At 52.1% G+C, this 17,652-nt stretch overlaps 2 protein-coding genes and 1 long non-coding RNA gene across 4 annotated transcripts; 1 reads left to right on the top strand and 2 right to left on the bottom strand.

The window, feature by feature from the left end:
- Window positions 1-432: 432 nt before the first annotated feature.
- On the bottom strand, window positions 433-8,048 carry TOR1A (torsin family 1 member A). Its single transcript, XM_058693836.1, has 5 exons — window positions 7,801-8,048; window positions 7,050-7,315; window positions 5,165-5,340; window positions 4,940-5,067; window positions 433-1,014 (listed from the first exon to the last, which is right to left on the bottom strand). The coding sequence occupies exons 1-5, from the start codon at window positions 7,976-7,978 to the stop codon at window positions 764-766; spliced, it is 999 nt and encodes a 332-aa protein (XP_058549819.1). The 5' UTR covers window positions 7,979-8,048; the 3' UTR covers window positions 433-763.
- On the top strand, window positions 7,315-12,185 carry LOC131491207 (uncharacterized). Its single transcript, XR_009251355.1, has 2 exons — window positions 7,315-7,443; window positions 11,933-12,185. It is a non-coding gene; the product is annotated as an uncharacterized LOC131491207 (long non-coding RNA).
- Window positions 9,664-17,516, bottom strand: C12H9orf78 (chromosome 12 C9orf78 homolog). Of its 2 annotated transcripts, XM_058693837.1 has the most exons (9): window positions 17,356-17,516; window positions 16,954-17,013; window positions 15,983-16,034; window positions 15,504-15,574; window positions 14,588-14,665; window positions 13,798-13,995; window positions 12,687-12,823; window positions 12,474-12,572; window positions 9,664-10,337 (listed from the first exon to the last, which is right to left on the bottom strand). In XM_058693837.1, the coding sequence occupies exons 1-9, from the start codon at window positions 17,436-17,438 to the stop codon at window positions 10,246-10,248; spliced, it is 870 nt and encodes a 289-aa protein (XP_058549820.1). In that variant the 5' UTR covers window positions 17,439-17,516; the 3' UTR covers window positions 9,664-10,245. The 2 variants fall into 2 exon arrangements, with proteins under 2 accessions (XP_058549820.1, XP_058549821.1); XM_058693838.1 differs by lacking the exons at window positions 16,954-17,013; window positions 17,356-17,516 and having other exon boundaries at window positions 15,934-16,007.
- Between the last annotated feature and the right edge of the window lie 136 nt (window positions 17,517-17,652).

Below are 17,652 nucleotides of genomic sequence, written 5' to 3'. Positions count from 1 at the left end.
TTTTAAAATTTATTTTTGAGAGAGAGCATGGGCAGGGGACAGGCAGAGACGGGGAGAGAGAATCCCAAGCAGGCTCCGCACTGTCGGTGAGGAGCCCGACACGGGGCTTGAACTCGCAAACTGCGAGATCACAACCTGAGCTAAAGTCAAGAGTCGGCCGCTTAACTGAGGCACCCAGGCGCCCCCCCACGTGTGTCCTCTTACATACTTTCCCTGTATCCAAACACATCATTGCCCCTTGCGATGGTCATCCTGTGACAGGTCTGATCACGGCTCCAGCCTTGGTCCCCGGTTCTGCCATCCTAGGGACCGTGTGCCAAGGACCCAGCCTTGGGCTTCTTTTCAGTAAAGACATCGGTGTCTAGGATATGGTGACGGGAACTTCGAGAAACACGTAAAGCCAATAACATAGAGTCTGAAAAGCTTCTCATGAGGTTAAAAACATTTTAAATAACGTTACCACATTTTCAGTAAAACTTAGACATCCTTCCTTGAAACAGAAACACTTGAAATTAAAACATGATTTTTTTAAAAATCATGAGCCCTCGTACGAGTGGACGGGGAGCTGACCGCTGCCACCGCCTCGGAAGGCTCTGGGGCTGTTCCGAGGTCCGTGATCTGTAGGGGGTGTGACGCCCGGAGGCCCCGGTGGATGAAAACTGCTCAGGAAGGTTCCCGTTCGGTCCAGCAGGAAGCATCTGCTCTGTCCTCCTCCAGGGCACGGAGCCAAGTGCCGAGTTCCTTCTCCTCCAACTCGAAGCAGTCAGTCGTCGTAGTAGTAATCTAACTTGGTGAACACAGTTTTGCAGCCTTTGTCGGAGAAAACTTTCTCCTCTTTGGGGAAAAATGTCATCTCCTCAGCCACTTTGGTTACAATGTCCTCATCGATTTCAAAGCCTCGGGACTGCATTTCAACTCTGATGCACATTTTTAGGTGTTTGTATTCCAGGGGGAGGAAGGGAACAAAATAATCAATGAGATTTCGGTCAATTAAGCTGCTATGCCAGAAGCCACCTGGGAAAAAGAAAAAGGTGCTGTTCATCCATCGTCCCCCTGCCCACCCAGCCATCCGACACACATCCACCGGGCGTCCAAGGGGTGCCGGACCCGGAGGTGGAGCCTGTGGTCCACGGGGGCAGATGTAACCCGGGGGTGTGCCCACGGGCGAGACCGAGCGGTGATGCCTCCACGAAAGCAAAGCAGGGGTGACGTGGCACCTTAGCCTCGGGCTCAGGGGAGGCCTCTCCGATGGGCTGACAGATCTGAAGCGGGAGAGAGGCCCGCCAGCCCAGGGTGCCGGCAACAAGCTGAGAGGCAGAGCGGAGCGCGGAGGGACATGGTTCCCAGGCTGGCAGGGTTTCAGAGAAAGCACGAGGGGAGAGGAGTCCCAGGAGAGGACCAGCCACTCCCCTACTTGGGGAACTCGGGATTCACTGGACTTTCAGTGGCTGGATCGACAACAGGACAGAAACCTACCACCACTGCCCGCACGTCCAGACCACACGGCGCATCTGGGGACCGAGAACTGGAACCCTCAGAGCGATACAGTGTGAAGACAGTGCCCTGTTGCGGCCGCAGGGCACAGACTTTGCCGTGTGTTTTCACCCAGGGCGAGTGCGGGGCCTGCACCCGCCCTGTGACCCACGCACGTCCCCTCCTGGACTCCCAGGAGGGCCCAGCACACACGCACCCCCTCCTGACCATGCGGCACCCGCTGGGTCACACCCCGCACTCCTCCAAGTGACCCGTTTCCCTTCCGCTTTGCCGCTGAACTCTGGTGCCTCAATCCTGGTCTGTGACACCAATTCCAATGTGTGGGCTTTTTTCCCACACCCCCAAGCAATTCTCCAACACGGGCTGGGTGAGCTACAATTTCAGCTCAATACAGGAACCTAACTCCCGAACAGCCAGATGGAAGAGACAGGGAGGGACAGGAAGAGGCAGAAGGGACAGGAGGGGCAGAAGGCCCCTCCAAGATCTCCATGTGTTCACCCTGGAAGCTCTCCGAACCCCAACCTGCCAGGTTTTTATGGAGGCTTCATTACATGGGCACAACTGATTAATTCACTGGCTGCTGGCAACGGATTCCACCTCCAGCCCCTGCCCCCTCTGGTTCCCCGGCATCAGGGGGTGGGACTGAAAGTTCCAACCCTCCAGTCACACGGTTGGTTCCCCTGGAAGCCAGCCCCGTGCCCTTTAGATGCTTCCCAAAAGTCCCCTCATTAACGCAAACTCAGATGTGGTTGACTGGGGTTTGTTATGAATATCAAGACACCTTTATTACTTAGGAAGTTCCAAGTGTTTTCAGGAGGTCTGGGCCAGAAGCAGAGACAAAGGCCAAATACGTGTTTCTCATCGTAACGCCCAGTGCCACAACCGGACTGTATGCTTTCCTTTCCCAGCAGTGCTTTGCACACGACTGGTGCTCAGGAAAGACCTCAGTGCCTGGATGGGGGAGTCTGGCCGTGGGAAAGAACAAAACCAATGGCCGAGCAGGGTGGGACAGCTCATTTCCTGAAGGCCCTCTCTGCGGACAGGCAAGCTCTGGGTCCCCGGGAGAGCCCAGAGCCAGCAGACAGGGCCAGTGCCCTCAGGGGTTCACAGCCCCACAAGCCAGCAAACAGACAATTTCAGATAGTGCCGGGGGGGTGGTGCTGTGAGCACCGAGATGGGGCGAGTGAGCACGGAGGACAGGCTACTCTGCCATTGTGGGCCGACGAGGCCGGGCTGAGGAGGTGACGAACCTGACCACAGCCAGAGCATTCTGGAGGAACAATGATCTCAGTCTCTTTCAAAACCATCTACAGACCACTCCCCAGTGGGTCCCCTCAGCCTGAGCGCCCCGCTGGAACCCCACTGGACCGGCCAGCCATCGGCTCCGCATCTCCGCAGGGGCGCCCTGCTCACTGCCCACACCCGTCTCCTACCCGGCCCCACCAACCTGCGACTCCACGGCCTGTCCCCCTAAGGGGCACGACCACCCGTCTCATGGCTCAAGCCGGACCCTTGATTTGGGGCTCTCTCATTCCCACACCAATCCTTTAGGAAATCTTATTCCACCTTCTGAGGGTTTCGACCTTCAACACACATCCTAATCACAGCATGTCACCCCACTCGGCTCACTGCTAGCACGCGGGTCCAGGCCACAGCTCCCGCCTGGGGTCCCTGCCCCCACTGCCTTTAGTCTATGCTCCACCCAGTGGCCAGCGTGGTCCTGATAAACTAAGTCTGGTCATGTCACTGCTCAAAACACTCCAGCAGCTCCCTCCTCCACTGGGAGTCAAACCCAAGGCCTGCCCGAGGCCCTCCCCCCCCCCCCCGACCCTGGCCTTTTGTGACCAGCACCCCCAGTGCCAAGACTTGCCTCTTATCCGACCCCCTTTTCTCCCTTATTCATCCTGGACTGCCACAGTGACCCTGGGCACACCCCCACCTCAGTGCCCTTGCGTGTGCTGTTCCCTCTGATGGAATGCTGTTCCCTGTGGTGCCCACATGGCTCACTCCCGCAGTCCTCGGGTCAGCTCAAATGTCACCCTCACAGTGAGCCGCCCTTGACCACTCTATTAAAACCACCACCCATCCTCATTCCAGCACCCCCAAGCCCTCTTTATGGACTTAACTTTTTACCTGTTGGGGATGGAAAGAAGATACATCTCTGCCTCTATACAGATAACAGATATCCCATCATCTGACACATTTCCTGGTGTATTATCACTAGGATATAAAACTCCATGAGGATAAGGATTTGTTTTTGTTCACTGTTGCATCCCCAGTTCTGGGACCCGTGCCTGCCACCTAGTAGGAGCTCAGTATTTGCTGAATGAATGAATGAATGAATGAGTTCAGCCATCTGCCTGAGGCCACAGTCAGTAAATGGCTGAGCTAGGTCCGGCTCATCCTGAAGCTTATACTCTGGGACCCTTTGTAACCTCCTGCAATGTGGGTTCTAGGCAACTGGCCTCATCTTGCTGAAGCATTTAGGCTAAGGCATCTGCTGCGAGTGCTCATACTGTTTGGCTCGCCAGAGAACCAGTGAACATGTCACAAACTATCCTGTCTTCCATCAGTAATATTCCAGCTACACAAATGGACATGAACACCCCATACTGTCCAAGTATCTCTGCAGCAATATCGACTTCTTGTTTCAAAGAACTTCTGCTCTCTAAGCTCAAGAAGGAACCCGAACAGAGCAGGCTCAAATGGCAATAGTCCACCTGCATGGCTCGCAGGTTACCCGGTGAGTCATTCTGCATCATGGGGACTTCCCACCTCTGAGGGTTCAAGGTCAAAGGTGTGTGAGGTCACTGGAAAAGCCGTGAACTTGGTGGCGAAAAGATCAGGCTCTGCGATCAGAGCCACTGAGCAGGCTGTGCGCCTTGGGCAAGCGGCTCTCTTTTGAGCCTGTTTCCTCATCTATAAAATGAGGAGGATGACGGTTTCTACCCCACGAGGTCACCGGGAAGATAAAGGAAATGGGCAGCTGGAGTGCAGAACGCGGGCCCACCCGCTATTCGGCCCTTATGCTCGTGCCCAGAACCTCCCAGTTCTGGAGCAACACACAGAAAGAGGGACCGGACCAGTCCTCTCTGGTCCTCTCTGGCCGCCCACAGCGGCCTTCCCTGCTCAACCACCTGCTTTTCTTCTACAAAGGAAAATGATTAAACTAAAGAAAACAGGGAACCAATCTTTAAGACCTCGAAGATCAAGAACGTCCCTCTCTCTTTAAAAGAGCACTCGGCAAACGGGAGAGCGTATGAGAGTCACCTGGAGCTTCACACGGCCTCCGCTCAGAAATCCTGACTCGGAAGGTCTGGGGAAGGGACTGAGAATTTGCATTTCGAGCCAGCTCCCAGGCGACGGTGAGGCTGACGATCTAAGACTTCGGGACGCAGGATCACGCACGGGAGGGGTCAGTACCGGCTGGCCTGGCCGCACTTACTGTTCTTGTTGTTGAAGGCCGACACAGACAAGGCCGGTTCCATGTCTTTGAGCTTGATGTCTTCCCTCTGCTTTCCGCTTCTCCAGAAATCTAAAGCCACGTCTGTGATCCTTTCTGCCCCCGCGTTGCTGCAACAGAATTCCCGTGAGTGAGGACTGGCTTCTATCCCGGAGCCCACGGACTCACGGCCGGGGTGCTTCAATCGTGTCCCAGCCCTGGCCTTACCTGAGAAATATGAAGATGGCTTTCTGGTAGGAGACCCCATCCACGTGGTCATAATAGTCGAGGAAAGGCTTGATGGCATCTATGAGGCCAGCGTGCATCTTATCCATTTCATCGAATATGAAGATGGACCTTGCACAGGTGCTCACGTTGCCACGAATCCACAACTGTAACTGATCCTGAATTACAGAGGGGAGAAGCCAAGGCGAAGTTCTCAGCAGGTGCAACGGAAAACAACCGGCACGAGCCTTAGTGCCACAACGGCCGCACTCACAGAGCGTTTACTGTGTGCTCGGCACTGTGCTCAGAACTTTACACACACAAGCTCTTTGCTTCCTCCCCACACCTCCGTGCAGGGGGCACGATCATACCCGTTTCACAGATCGGGAAACTGAGGCATACAGCTTCGTCATCTCGCCCAAGATTATAAAATTAGGATGTGGGAGAGCTGGGATCTGAGCTGTGCCCTGCCTGGTTCCAAAGCCCCAGGTTGGTTAGAATTCCTGTGCTGTGAGAGAGCATGATGATGCTGTGTCATTGAGTTGCTGGTCCCTGTCATTAAAGTGGCGGTGTTAGGGGCGCCTGGGTGGCTCAGTCGGCTAGGCGCCTGACTCTCGAGTTTGGACCAGGTCGTGAGATCGAGTCCCACGTCGGGCTCTGCGCCGGGAGCACGGAACCTCTTGGGATTCTCTCCCCCTCTCTCTGCCCTTCCCCCACTCTTGCATGCTCTCTCTCAAAATAAATAAATAAACCTAAAAAAAAAAATGGTGATTTAACACGTATCCTCTGTACACCAGCCTTCTTTTTTTTTTTTTTTTTTTTTTAACGTTTATTTATTTTTGAGACAGAGAGAGACAGAGCATGAACGGGGGAGGGTCAGAGAGAGAGGGAGACACAGAATCGGAAGCAGGCTCCAGGCTCCGAGCTGTCAGCACAGAGCCCGACACGGGGCTCGAACCCACGGACCGTGAGATCGTGACCTGAGCCGAAGTCGGACGCTTAACCGACCAAGCCACCCAGGCGCCCCTACACCAGCCTTCTTGAAGAAGGCAGAGGGGCGCCTGGATGGCTCAGTTGGCTGAGCATCTGACTTCAGCTCAGGTCACGATCTCACGGTTCGTGAGTTCGAGCCCCGTGTCGGGCTCTGTGCTGACAGCTCGGAGCCTGGAGCCTGTTTCAGATTCTGTGTCTCCCTCTCTCTCTTTGACCCTCCCCCGTTCATGCTGTCTCTCTCTGTCTCAGAAATAAATAAACATTTAAAAAATTAAAAAAAAAAAAAAAGAAAACAAAACAAGAGTGGACATGTATCTGAAGGCTCGTGTGGCAGGCGGCATGTGACAAGCTCGACAGAGCTCAGGGATTTCTCACAACCACGCCTTACAGAGAAGAACCTGGGTCTCAGCTCAGGGGACGGTCCCGAGACTACACAGCTGGCATGTGGGAGAGTTAGGACTCACATCTAGGCGTGTCTGTTGCCAAAGTCCAGGCTGTTTACCAGCGAGTTAAACCGTAAAAGCAGTTTGCGACACTTTAGCTAAACCCCCTTAGGCCTTTCTGGAAACATTTCCTCTTTTACGACGTGAGTTAGGCGCGATGATCTTTAGCTTGGATTTGATCACGTCCATCTCTAAAATCCCACGACTCCCCTTACTAAAATAAGTAGCATACTGAGCCTGTTTTCACCAGCAACCGTCACAAAGCTCTGACGGTATTAACTGCTCCACCTCAAACTCCCCCGAACTTCCACACCTTTCAGAGGGGAACAGGCGCAGGCAGCCGTCTTCCCAGCTCATTCATTCCAACACGCAATTCCCGCGTTCCACCCCACAGCAAAGAAACCCCGGAAACCCAGCATCATCCAGGAAGGATTCCAAAATTCCGCTCTTGCCTTATACAGGGTGATGTTGGAGGCGTGTGGGAAGTGCAGTGTGGCCACAAACAGGTGGACATAGTCACTGTTCAGACCACCCTCGTAAATATTCTCCGCGATGATCTTGCTAACGAAATTTTTGCCGGTGCCCGTCCACCCGTGCAGAGAGAGCGTGAGAGGTTTCTTCGGCTTCGGGTTGCTTATGAAGCCAGACACAGCATTTAGGATGACTTTCTTTGCAAGATGCTGTCCAAAGAGCTTGCTGTCCAGATCCTTCTGCAGCGCTGGGAAAAACAAAGCCGGTCAGGGACGGGGTGTCCGTGTGTCTGGCGAAATCTAGCCCAGGGTTACAGGCGCCCGTGAAAGCCAGCAAGGCCAGCTCAGCTCTCGGAGCACCTTGTGAAACGCGGAGGTACGTCAGCACGGGGCCCCCGGGGGTGGCCGGGGCGGGAGGGCTCGAGGCCCTCCCCCTGCTAGCCCTGCCCATTCCCTGCGCCCCTCGCCCCAGCTCTGCCCCTCCCCGGGCACCGCCCGGCCGGAAAGGGCTGCGGATCGGCAGGCCGAGCTCCCACCGCCCCTCCAGGAAGGAGGGAAACTCTCGGCGGAGGAAGCGGCCCGGGCCGCAGCTCGCCTGCTCGGGTCTCCGACCAACCCCGGTCCGTCGTGGTCGTGGTCGTGGTCGTGGCCGGGAGCCCGGCGCCACCCCGCCCGGGCCGCTCCGGCTTCGGGTCCCGGGCCCGCCCCGCCCCGCCCCCGCCCCCCGTCCTACCCTCCCTGCTGAGGCTCCGCTTCTGGCCGCAGCACTCCGCGAAGAGGCAATAGAGGCGCGGGTAAATGTAGCCGGTGAGGACGCCGGCCAGGGCCAGTCCCAGGCTGATGGGCTCCACCGCCCGCACCGTCAAAGGCGCCAGCAGCAGCAGGCCCAGCGCGGCCCGGCCCAGCTTCATGCCCGGACCCGCGCCGCCCGAGCGTTCTCGCGCCTGCCCCGGACCCGCGCCGCTGCCAGACCGCGCTTCCGGTTCCTCCCGGGCGCGGCCGCCATCTTTGTGCGGGGCGGGTCTCCTCGCGCCGCTGTGGCCACCATCTTTGTGAGGGGCGGGGCGCTTTCTTGCTTCCGGGAGGTGAAAGACGGAGGCCGCTGGAGTCCACGAAAGAAAAAAATTGGGGGGGCGGTGGGGAATAATTTTAGATCTACAGAAAAATTGAGAAGATAGTACAGAGAGGTCCTATATATCCTCCCACATAATTTCCCGTATTAACATATTAATGTGTTGACATTTGTTAAGATTAGCGAACCTATATTGCTAGAACTAAAGCGTTTCCTTAGTTTTTACCTAATGCCCTGTATCTGATCTAGGATCCTGTCCCAAGATACCGCGTTATATTTAGTTTTCATGTCTCCTTAAGCTCCTCTTGGCTAAGACTGTTTCTCAAGCTCTCCTTGGTTTTTTTTTTTTTTTTTTAATTTTTTTCAATGTTTTTTATTTATTTTTTGGGACAGAGAGAGACAGAGCATGAACGGGGGAGGGGCAGAGAGAGAGGGAGACACAGAATGGGAAACAGGCTCCAGGCTCCGAGCCATCAGCCCAGAGCCTGACGCGGGGCTCGAACTCACGGACCGCGAGATCGTGACCTGGCTGAAGTCGGACGCTTAACCGACTGCGCCACCCAGGCGCCCCAAGCTCTCCTTGGTTTTGACGACCTTGACAGTTTTGGGGAGTACTTGGTCAAATCTTTCAGAGGATGGCCCACTATTGGAATTTGATGTTTTTCTTTTGGTTAGACTGTGGTTATGAGCGTTGAGGAGGAAACGTTACACGGGTAGAGTGCTACTTTTATGGCATCATATGCAGGATACATACTATCAACATGATGACTAAGGATTCTTCCACTCATTCACTCATTCATTCGTAGGGTTGAGGATTGCCAGTGTGTTGGGTTATGGACTAGACCCTGGGAATTCAAGGGAAAACAAAAACAAAAACAAAAACAAGGCATAGGTGATTCCTGCCTTCACTACCATGCATTTTAGTGGAGGGAAAAAAATAAAAATGAAAAACGATCTCCATTTTACAGATGAGAAAACAGGCTCCGAGAGATTGTCGAAGGATATAACAGGCTCGGGGCCTGAAGGATATAAGCAGGGCTGAGCTTGGACTCCAAAGGCAAACTCCTCTAGCTGCAACACCTACAATGAGTCAGCCCAGAAGTCAACCCACCTGCCCTTTTCTCATCTCAACACGTGTCAGTGCCTCAGGAAAATGACAGCATGGGGGCACTGTACCCGAGAGCTGGCAGGTTGAAGCCTACTTTTGTTTTTTTTTTTTTTTTGAGAGAGAGAGAGAGAGAGAGAGAGAGAGAGAGAGAGAGAGAGAGAGAGAGTCCAAGCAGGCTCCACGTTCAGTGCCGAGCCCGAGACAGGGCTCGATCCCATGACCTTGGGATCACAACCCGAGCCGAAACCAAGAGTCGGGTGCCAAACCGACTGGGCCGCCCAGGCGCCCCTACATCTTTAAACTAAATGAGACAGTCTCTCTTAGTAACTTGAGTTTTGCATTTGCGCTGCCCAACCCACAGGCTCTCAACACATTACCTGGGGTTGGTATAAGGAGACACAGTACGAATTGTATGGTTGGATTCATTTCATATTTAATACTTAAGTGCTGAAAGTGATAGAAATTTTTTTTCTTTCTTGATGAAAAGAAACCGGTAACTTTGTAAAAGTCAGAAAATACCAGTGTCCCTTTGATCCCATCCTAGACTTTTCTGCTGTGAGCTGGACCCACTACACACGGTGAAGGGCGCGTTCCTGACCTCCAGGAATTTGAAAGTACAAGACACGATTGCGTATATATTATAATAGTAGCACGAGCGAAAGGGTGTTCTCTTGCTTCGAACACCGCTGTTTCTTCCCGACCCAGGGCAAATATTCAGAGAAAGTCAATAGATTTACAAACAAGATTTTATAATGCTCACACAAGAACGGAGTTTGCCCCCAAACAGGAAAACTCCACATTGTCTTGTTTCAAAGGTCGCAAACGCAGTGCCCAGAAAATCCAGCAGCTAAGTGGCAGGACCAGTGGAGATCAGTTTGGGGAACTGTCTGGTAGCAAATAAACTTCTGTCCACCTCTGTCTGGGAAGCCGTCTGTCAAGGGGTTAGGGAGGGGACAGTGCTGTTTACGTCCATCCTGCACTTCTCCCTTTTGCTACCCTTAGTAGCGTCTGTTCATCTTCTTGAACTTCTCATAGTGATAGTCATCGGTAGCCTTCTCGTTAGCAGGACGCTTGCGGTTAGGAGGGGACCCTGAGAAGGAAAAGAGCAGAAGCTGTTGGCCGTGCTGGAATCAACCGACAGGTTTTTAGCTCTGCTTAGGCTAGGACCACGCCTGCCTCATTCCCCACAGAAGCCCCAGGGCCTACCCTGGTGAATAGGAACATAGTAGGGCCTCAGTAAAGACTGGTTACTGAGTGAGTGAAATAAACACAGGGTGGAGTCAGATGACGGTGCGGTGGGGTATGCTGACATCAGCATGGGAACAGGTGACAACAGGTGTTCTATTTCAGGGAGAGTTTGATTAGGTACAAGGCCTGGTGCTAAATACTTTTAGATACGGCTTATTTATTTTTTTAATGTTTATTTATTTTTGAGACAGAAAGAGACAGAGCATGAGCAGGGGAAGGGCAGAGAGAGAGGGAGACACAGAATCCGAAGCAGGCTCCAGGCTCCGAGCCGTCAGTACAGAGCCCGACGCGGGGCTCGAACTCACAAACCGCGAGATCATGACCTGAGCCGAAGTCGGACGCTTAACCAGCTGAGCCACCCAGTCGCCCCTAGATATGCCTTTTTTTTAACCCTCACGGCAATTCAAACGGGGACATATTGCCATCACCGTTCAGAGAGCTTAGATGGTCTTCCTCAAGGTCACTCGGAAAGTGAACGTAGGTTGAGAGTTGAACCCAAGTCTGGTGACTCCAAAGTCCTTGCTTACTATGTGGGAATAACACAAAACTCTTTGGGAATTAATGACTGTGCACCCAAGACGGTATAGAAAATAATTTCTCAAGTAAGAAGGAAGAAAAAGCGGGGCGCCTGGTTGGCTCCATCAGCGGAATGAGTGACTCTTGATCTGGTTGTGAGTTCAAGCCCTGTGGTGAGTGTAGAGATTACTTAAAATCTTAAAAAAAAAAAAAAAAAAAAAAAAAAAAAAGAGGGGGGTGCCTGGGTGGCTCAGTCGGTGAAGCGCCTGACTTCGGCTCAGGTCATGATCTCACCGTCTGTGAGTTCGAGCCCCCGTGTCGGGCTCTGTGCTGACGGCTCAGAGCCTGGAGCCTGCTTCGGAGTCTGTGTCCCCCTCTCTCTCTGCCCCTCCCCCCGCTCACGCTCTGTCTCTGTCTCAAAAATAAATAAAAATATCAAAAAAAAAAAAAAGGAAGGAAGGAAGAAAAAGCAAACAGTCTGGATTTTCAGAAGCCTCAGCAAATTTAGCATTTCCTTAGGCTCACCCCATTGGTACGAAAAAGAAGACCCTTGGAGGGAAAGGGGCACAGCTGGATGCTGCTAGTGGAGGGGGAGGGACAAATCAGCACCCCACTTCTAGAGGAGCGTTGGCGACTTCTTGGCATGTAGCCGAAGGACATGATGTAGGCAAAAAGGGTCAGCCCGACAGTGATTAAATGGGGGAAAATGAGAAACCACGTAAGCGTCCGACTAGAGGGAACCGGAGTAGCTCCATGCCGCGGAACACGAGGCGACTGAAAGGGAAAATACGTATTTACTGTCCCAGAGAGCCGTGCAGGGCACACTACTGAGTGAAAAACGAGGAGACCCTATGAAGTATGTGTACGGCATATGTTTCTGTATGCATCGATATAGTTTTTACGTTTATTTCTATTTTTCAGAGAGAGTGTGAGTAGGGAAGGGGCAGACAGAGAAAGAGACACAGAATCCGCAGCAGGCTCCAGGCCCTGAGCTGTCAGCACAGAGCCCGATGTGGGGCTTGAACTCACAAACAGCGAGATCATGACCTAGGCTGAAGTCGGATGCCTAACCGACGGAACCACCCAGGCCCCCCTACGTCAATATTTTTTTAAAGTCTGGAAGGCGACACATAAAAATGTTAACGGCGCTCACCTTTGGCAAAATTATGAGTAACTCTGAGTTTAGTTTTGCTTATTGAAATATGCAAAGTTTTTGAGTTTCTATTATATTTGATATTTAATAGCCCAGTGAATCGTCAGAGCAACCCCTAACAGTAGGTTTTGTTACTATCCCCATTTACAAATGAGCAAACCGAGGCTTGGCAAGGGGAAGGGAAACGAACGTGGAGTGGAACCCAGATGCCCCGGCCCCAGAGCCCAAGCCCCACCCCTGCAGAGTCCACCCCGCCTCCAGGGGCTTGATGACTGCTCCGGGCAGCTCTGGGGCCTCCGCTGTACTTACGCTCAGGCTCTGGCTTCTCCGTGTCACCCACTCTCAAGGGTCGTGCTTTGGGCTCTTCTTTGTTTCTCCGAATGGGGGCATTGAGCTCCTCGTGATAAACTGGATCGAAAGAGACCAGGGGACGCGTCAGACAAAATACAGGAACTTGGGGGGTGGGGGTGGGGGGGTGGCAAGCCAACAGGACAGGGGGGCTGCTTGCCCAGAGCAGCTTACATCGGTTGTGCTGCACGTAATTCACGGCCATGTTGGTGGGCACGAAAGACGTCTCGCTGTCTTTCTTCTTGTTCTGCTGCTCTGCCAGCAGACGGGCCTTGGCATCCTCCGTGGAAATGATATTTTTTATTTTTGCGCTGTGGGGAGAAGGGAGTCACACCATGTATTCAGTCCTCCCGCCTTCGGTTCTCAGACAGAACTGCCAGTCAGGCTGGAAACGCGCCGGTGCATGAGGAAATCACCCTCTGGAGCACAGGGCTCCGCAGTTTCCCAGCTCGTGTGTTCTCACGGCTGTCGAAGATGCATTATCTATTGTCTTCTTTTTTTTTTTTTAATGCTTATTTTGAGGGAGAGAGAGTGCATGTGAGTGGGGGTGGGGGGAGAGACAGACACTCCCAAGCGGGCTCCACACTGTCAGCAGAGCCGACATGGGGCTCGATCCTACGACCCTGGGATTAGGACCTGAGCTAAAATCAAGAGTTGGGATGCTTAACCGACTGAGCCACCCAGGCGCCCCTTACTGTCCTCTTCTGATCAAGGGGAAACTGAGCCCCAGAGAAGGAAAGAAAACTACCTAAGGCTCGAAGCTAGTTCCAGAAAAGAGGCGAGGACCCAGAAGCCTCCCAACTTTCTCTTACGCCCAAAGAGGATTCTGACTGTCATATTTCTTCCATGACAATCCTGTTTTAGAGCTGGTGTTTTGCAAAAATGAAAAGGAGGCTCATGGGATGGGTAAGAAAACAGAGGACTACAAGGGCCTGAGCAGAACAGCCGAAGAGCTGTGAACAAAGACAACGTAAAAATAAACGCTTGCATACAAATAATCCTTACGTTGTATACCTGAAACCAGCATGACGTTATGTGTTTCTTATATCTCAACAAACAAAACACCACGCTTTTGCTTTCAGGAGACCTTCTCTAGCATCTCCCTAGCAACGCTGACCTATCCTTCGGATGCTCTGGGCACAAGCATCTCCGCCTACCCAAGAAAATAGAGTTATTTGTGGGTTTCCAAGGAGACAGGTAAGAAACAGTCCCCTTAGCCAGAAAGCAGAGCGCTCTTCCGTGGGCCCAGGGCAGGAGAGAGGCTAGATCGGGGTCTGAAACGTACTCGATGCCTAGGTCCACCTCGGGGATGCCGCTTAGCATCTGGTTGGAAAGCATCTCTTCGGTCTTCTTGGCTGAGGAGACACGGATGTTTTCCGGAAGTTCGTAAAGACAGTCCTCTGCATTCTTTGGCTTGACTTTCTGTTCCTCGTGTTCCACGATCCCTTTCCTCTTCTTGAGCTCTGTCTCGATGTACTTCATCCTGAAATGAGAAACCCGCAGGCCTCAGGGAGAGGCGGGAAGCTCACAAAACCTCTCTTTAAAATGAGTGGTCCCCAACACTGGCCCACAGAGCAGTGATGGCCCAGGAGTGTTCATCAGTCCGTGGAAAAATGAGAAACGTGAAAATTAATTCGAGTTTCTTTCACCACGCAGAACTTTTTTTTGACTTTAAAGCACCAACCTCTGTGGTGAGATTGTGTCCTCCCAATCTATTGCTGTTAATAGATGTTAAGGTTCGCTGAAAACAGAATGCAACGGTCGACGGTGGTCATTTATTTGGTTAACAGTCTCTCGTCAGTGAAAAGGTGGGCAAGTGCAGTGTTTTATTCCTACAATATTTAGGGGAAAACTATTACTAGTCGGGGCATCTAAAATCCCAAGAACCATCAATTCAAAGAATTTTTAGGATTTTTTTTTCCCTCAAAGTTCACGAGCCTGGGAGGTGGAGTGACAGGGGCCAACTCTGCCTTGGCCTTTGGATGATTCTAGACACGTCATCTGTGACTAGCTATCTCGGGACTGTATCTGGCTGGATCCAGCGCCTCATCGCTCACAGCCAGGCTGATACCCACATGTCGGCATCCTCGTCCCTTCGGTTGGTTTCCGCGGAGAACGATGTCCCCAGGTGGAGATCTTCCTCCTCGCTGATCCTGGAGGGAGGGGTAAAGAAGCGGAACCTTTGAGTCACACGTCGGTGAGGCCAAGTCTGATATCATACAAGTAAAACCCACACACCCAAGCCCATCCTGCTTGTGGAAAAAAACACCCGTGATATGTAAACAGAAGGAACATAAGCAAGCAAAATGTTGCAGATTCCTCTGGGGAATGACTAGATACTTTTACACTATTCGAATGTATTATTTTATAATTGTGTTCTTATGTCGGTTTTTTTTTTTTTTTTTTAATGTTTACCATTTATTTTTGAGAGAGAGACAGAGCACGTGTTTCTTAAAAAACAAAAACAACATTTCCACTTGGGTCTGAAACACACTACACAATGCACCTTTTCCGAAGGAGAGTACCCACAGCACTCTAAGCGGAAGAGTTAAAGGACTCTTTTAAAGAGTTCTGGCTTTCATTAAAAGTAAATAAATAAATATATATATATATATATATATATATATATATATATATATATATATTTTAATGTTTGTTTATCTTTGAGAGTGAGAGAGAGACAGAGAGACAAAGCGTGAGCAAGGGAGGGGCAGAGGGAGAGAGAAACAGAACTTGAACCAGGCTCCAGGCTCTGAGCCATCAGTACAGAGCCCGATGCGGGGCTCGAACTCACGAACTGCAAGTTAGAGGCTTCACCTACTGAGCCACCCAGGCGTCCCATTGCTTTCATTTGTTTTTAAACTACAAAGCATGAAGGATACTTCAGAATGCCCCACTAGAGCTGCTGCTGTGGGCCCCAGCTCTCTGGAGGTACACAGACCCAGGCAGGGGCTATAGGTTACTTTGTATCTCAGTGAGTCCCCCACTTACTTATCTTTGCCCCTTTCCTTCAGTTTTTTCATGTCCACCATACCGCCTGTCTTCATCTGAAAGGGGTCATCCTGCAGAAAGCAAACACAGCTGTGAGGAAGCATCTGTATAATTGGCAGTGGTCTTTTTTTTTTTTTTTTTGGTAATTTCTTTTAATTAAAAAATTTTTTTTTAATGTTTATTTAAAAAAAAACCTTTATTTATTTTTGAGAGAGACATAGACAGAGTGTGAGTGGGGGAGGATTAGAGAGAGAGGGAGACTCAGAATCTGAAGCAGGCTCCAGGCTCTGAGCTGTCAGCACAGAGCCTGACGTGGGGCTTGAACCCATGAACCGTGAGATCATGACCTGAGCCGACGATGGACACTTAACCAACTGAGCCACCCGGGCACACCCCCCCCTTTTTTAAAAAAGAAAACACAGTCACCTACTGGAGAGCAGCCACAGCTTTCCATTCCCAAGGAGGACCCCACAACTCACCACGAGGGTGGTCTCTTCTTGTACCTTCTCTCCTACCAGCAGGGCCACAGCACTGAGCAGAAAGAAAAGGCAGAGTGAGACAGAGACAGAGACAGCGAGAAATGGCACAATTCAGACACGAGGCAGAACACTTAGAAAGTCTGTAGGTTGCAACATTAGAGCAAAGGCGAGATCTGAGGAGTGGGCACCAAAGCCACCTGGCAAAGCCTACAAGGATAAAACAGTTTAAAAATAAAGCACTCTAGATGCTGGGTCAGGGGGTAGGGTGAAGTGGTAGGCTTTCCTACAAAGCCATTTGGCATTATCTGGGCTTGGAAATCTCATTTCTAAGATTTTGACTTCCGGGAAAAGGAAGCTAAAGACAAATGTAGAAAAATACCTATTGCACCCATATTTGGTGGTGAAAATTTACAAATGACCAACAGCCCCTAAGTAAGGGATTAGTTAAATTATGGCATATACACGCAGTGGAATACTATGCAGCCCACTAAAAAGGTTTTTGGGAAAAATAATCCATAATGTCAATGCCCAAAACGTGATGAGCTGAAAACAGAACGGAATAAGAGTACTTGCAATCTCCAAAAAAGAGAGACACTGGACAGAACATTACACGTTAACGCTGGTTACCTGTGGATGGGAGAATTACGGGTGCTGCTTACTTTTTCGATTATACTTCAAAATTTTTTTCCAAACTTAACAATTCGTGTGCATTTCGCAATCAGGTGCAATAAAAACACGAATTGATAACCTGTTTTTGCACCTCTGGAGCAAACCTCAAGACCACACGGCACGAGCCATCTCCTGGGTAAACGTCTGCAAAGAACACTGGACTCCTTTCAGGGCAATGTTAGGTGTACAGTGTGTCAAGAGAAGGGGCTATGTCTGAAGAGATAGTTGTGGTGGCGGCTCAGGCGGGGGCATGTGTCTGTCATCTCCGCCTGCTCTTCCCGCGGGGCCCCTGCGATACCCACCTCACCCCGTTGGGCCTCTTCCTCAAGTTCTGCACCTCGCGGGTCTCTTCCAGTTTTAATCTGCAAAGAGGCAACGCACAGTCTGAGACCCCCTGCGCGGAACTCAGACTCAAAAGGCAACTTCGACCGGCATCCCTGTCCAACTGCTGAGCCGCAGGCACAATGATCCAGAAGGCAACCCTGCGCTTAGACCCATTGCAATCAGACCCACCGCGCATCCTGGGGGAATCTCTCGCTACTGTGCGGCCTTGCGGCGGCGGCCGCAGCCCTAGGAGCCTCAGTTTTTTGTTCTGCAGAAAGGGACAACAACCTCGGCTCACAGTCAACGAGGAGCCTGGCCGGTGATGAGTATCACAAACCGCTGTCTCTTCTGGCCCCTTGGAAGCCCCACCCCAAACGCACCGAACCTCCTCTGAGTCCTGCTCATCTTCCTCCGACTCCGAATCGGCCCGGCGCCGGCGGAAACTCTTCCCGGTGACCGGCATGGTCTTGCCGGCCCCGCGGTCCGGCCGCCGCGCCCCTGTGCCGTGGCCCGGGTTGCTTCCGGCGCGCAGCAGTGAGGTCAGAGCGCAGAGCGCAGAGCGCCGGCACCGCCCTGCCCCGCCCCAAACCCTTCTGGCCCCGCCCCCGGCCCGCACCGCCCGCCTGGCCCCGCCCCCATTCGTGGCGTTCGCCTCCTCCGATTGGGCGGCTGAGGGG

Source organism: Neofelis nebulosa, chromosome 12 (assembly GCF_028018385.1).
Source record: "Neofelis nebulosa isolate mNeoNeb1 chromosome 12, mNeoNeb1.pri, whole genome shotgun sequence".
Taxonomy (NCBI): domain Eukaryota; kingdom Metazoa; phylum Chordata; class Mammalia; order Carnivora; family Felidae; genus Neofelis; species Neofelis nebulosa.
The sequence above is the reverse complement of the archived record's forward strand: the minus strand, read 5'-3'. Positions and strand labels throughout refer to the sequence as shown.

Excerpts from the sequence above, each read along its gene's own strand:
- TOR1A (XM_058693836.1), bottom strand. The coding sequence starts at position 7,978 with ATGAAGCTGGGCCGGGCCGCGCTGGGCCTGCTGCTGCTGGCGCCTTTG. Across the intron at positions 7,316-7,800 it reads GCGGAGCCTCAGCAGGGAGG|CGCTGCAGAAGGATCTGGAC; the intron begins GTAGGACGGGGG and ends TGTTTTTCCCAG. Across the intron at positions 5,341-7,049 it reads CCAACATCACCCTGTATAAG|GATCAGTTACAGTTGTGGAT; the intron begins GCAAGAGCGGAA and ends TCTGTAATTCAG.
- C12H9orf78 (XM_058693837.1), bottom strand. The coding sequence starts at position 17,438 with ATGCCGGTCACCGGGAAGAGTTTCCGCCGGCGCCGGGCCGATTCGGAG. Across the intron at positions 17,014-17,355 it reads CAGGACTCAGAGGAGGTTCG|ATTAAAACTGGAAGAGACCC; the intron begins GTGCGTTTGGGG and ends GCCTCTTTGCAG. Across the intron at positions 13,996-14,587 it reads AGGGACGAGGATGCCGACAT|GATGAAGTACATCGAGACAG; the intron begins GTGGGTATCAGC and ends TTCTCATTTCAG.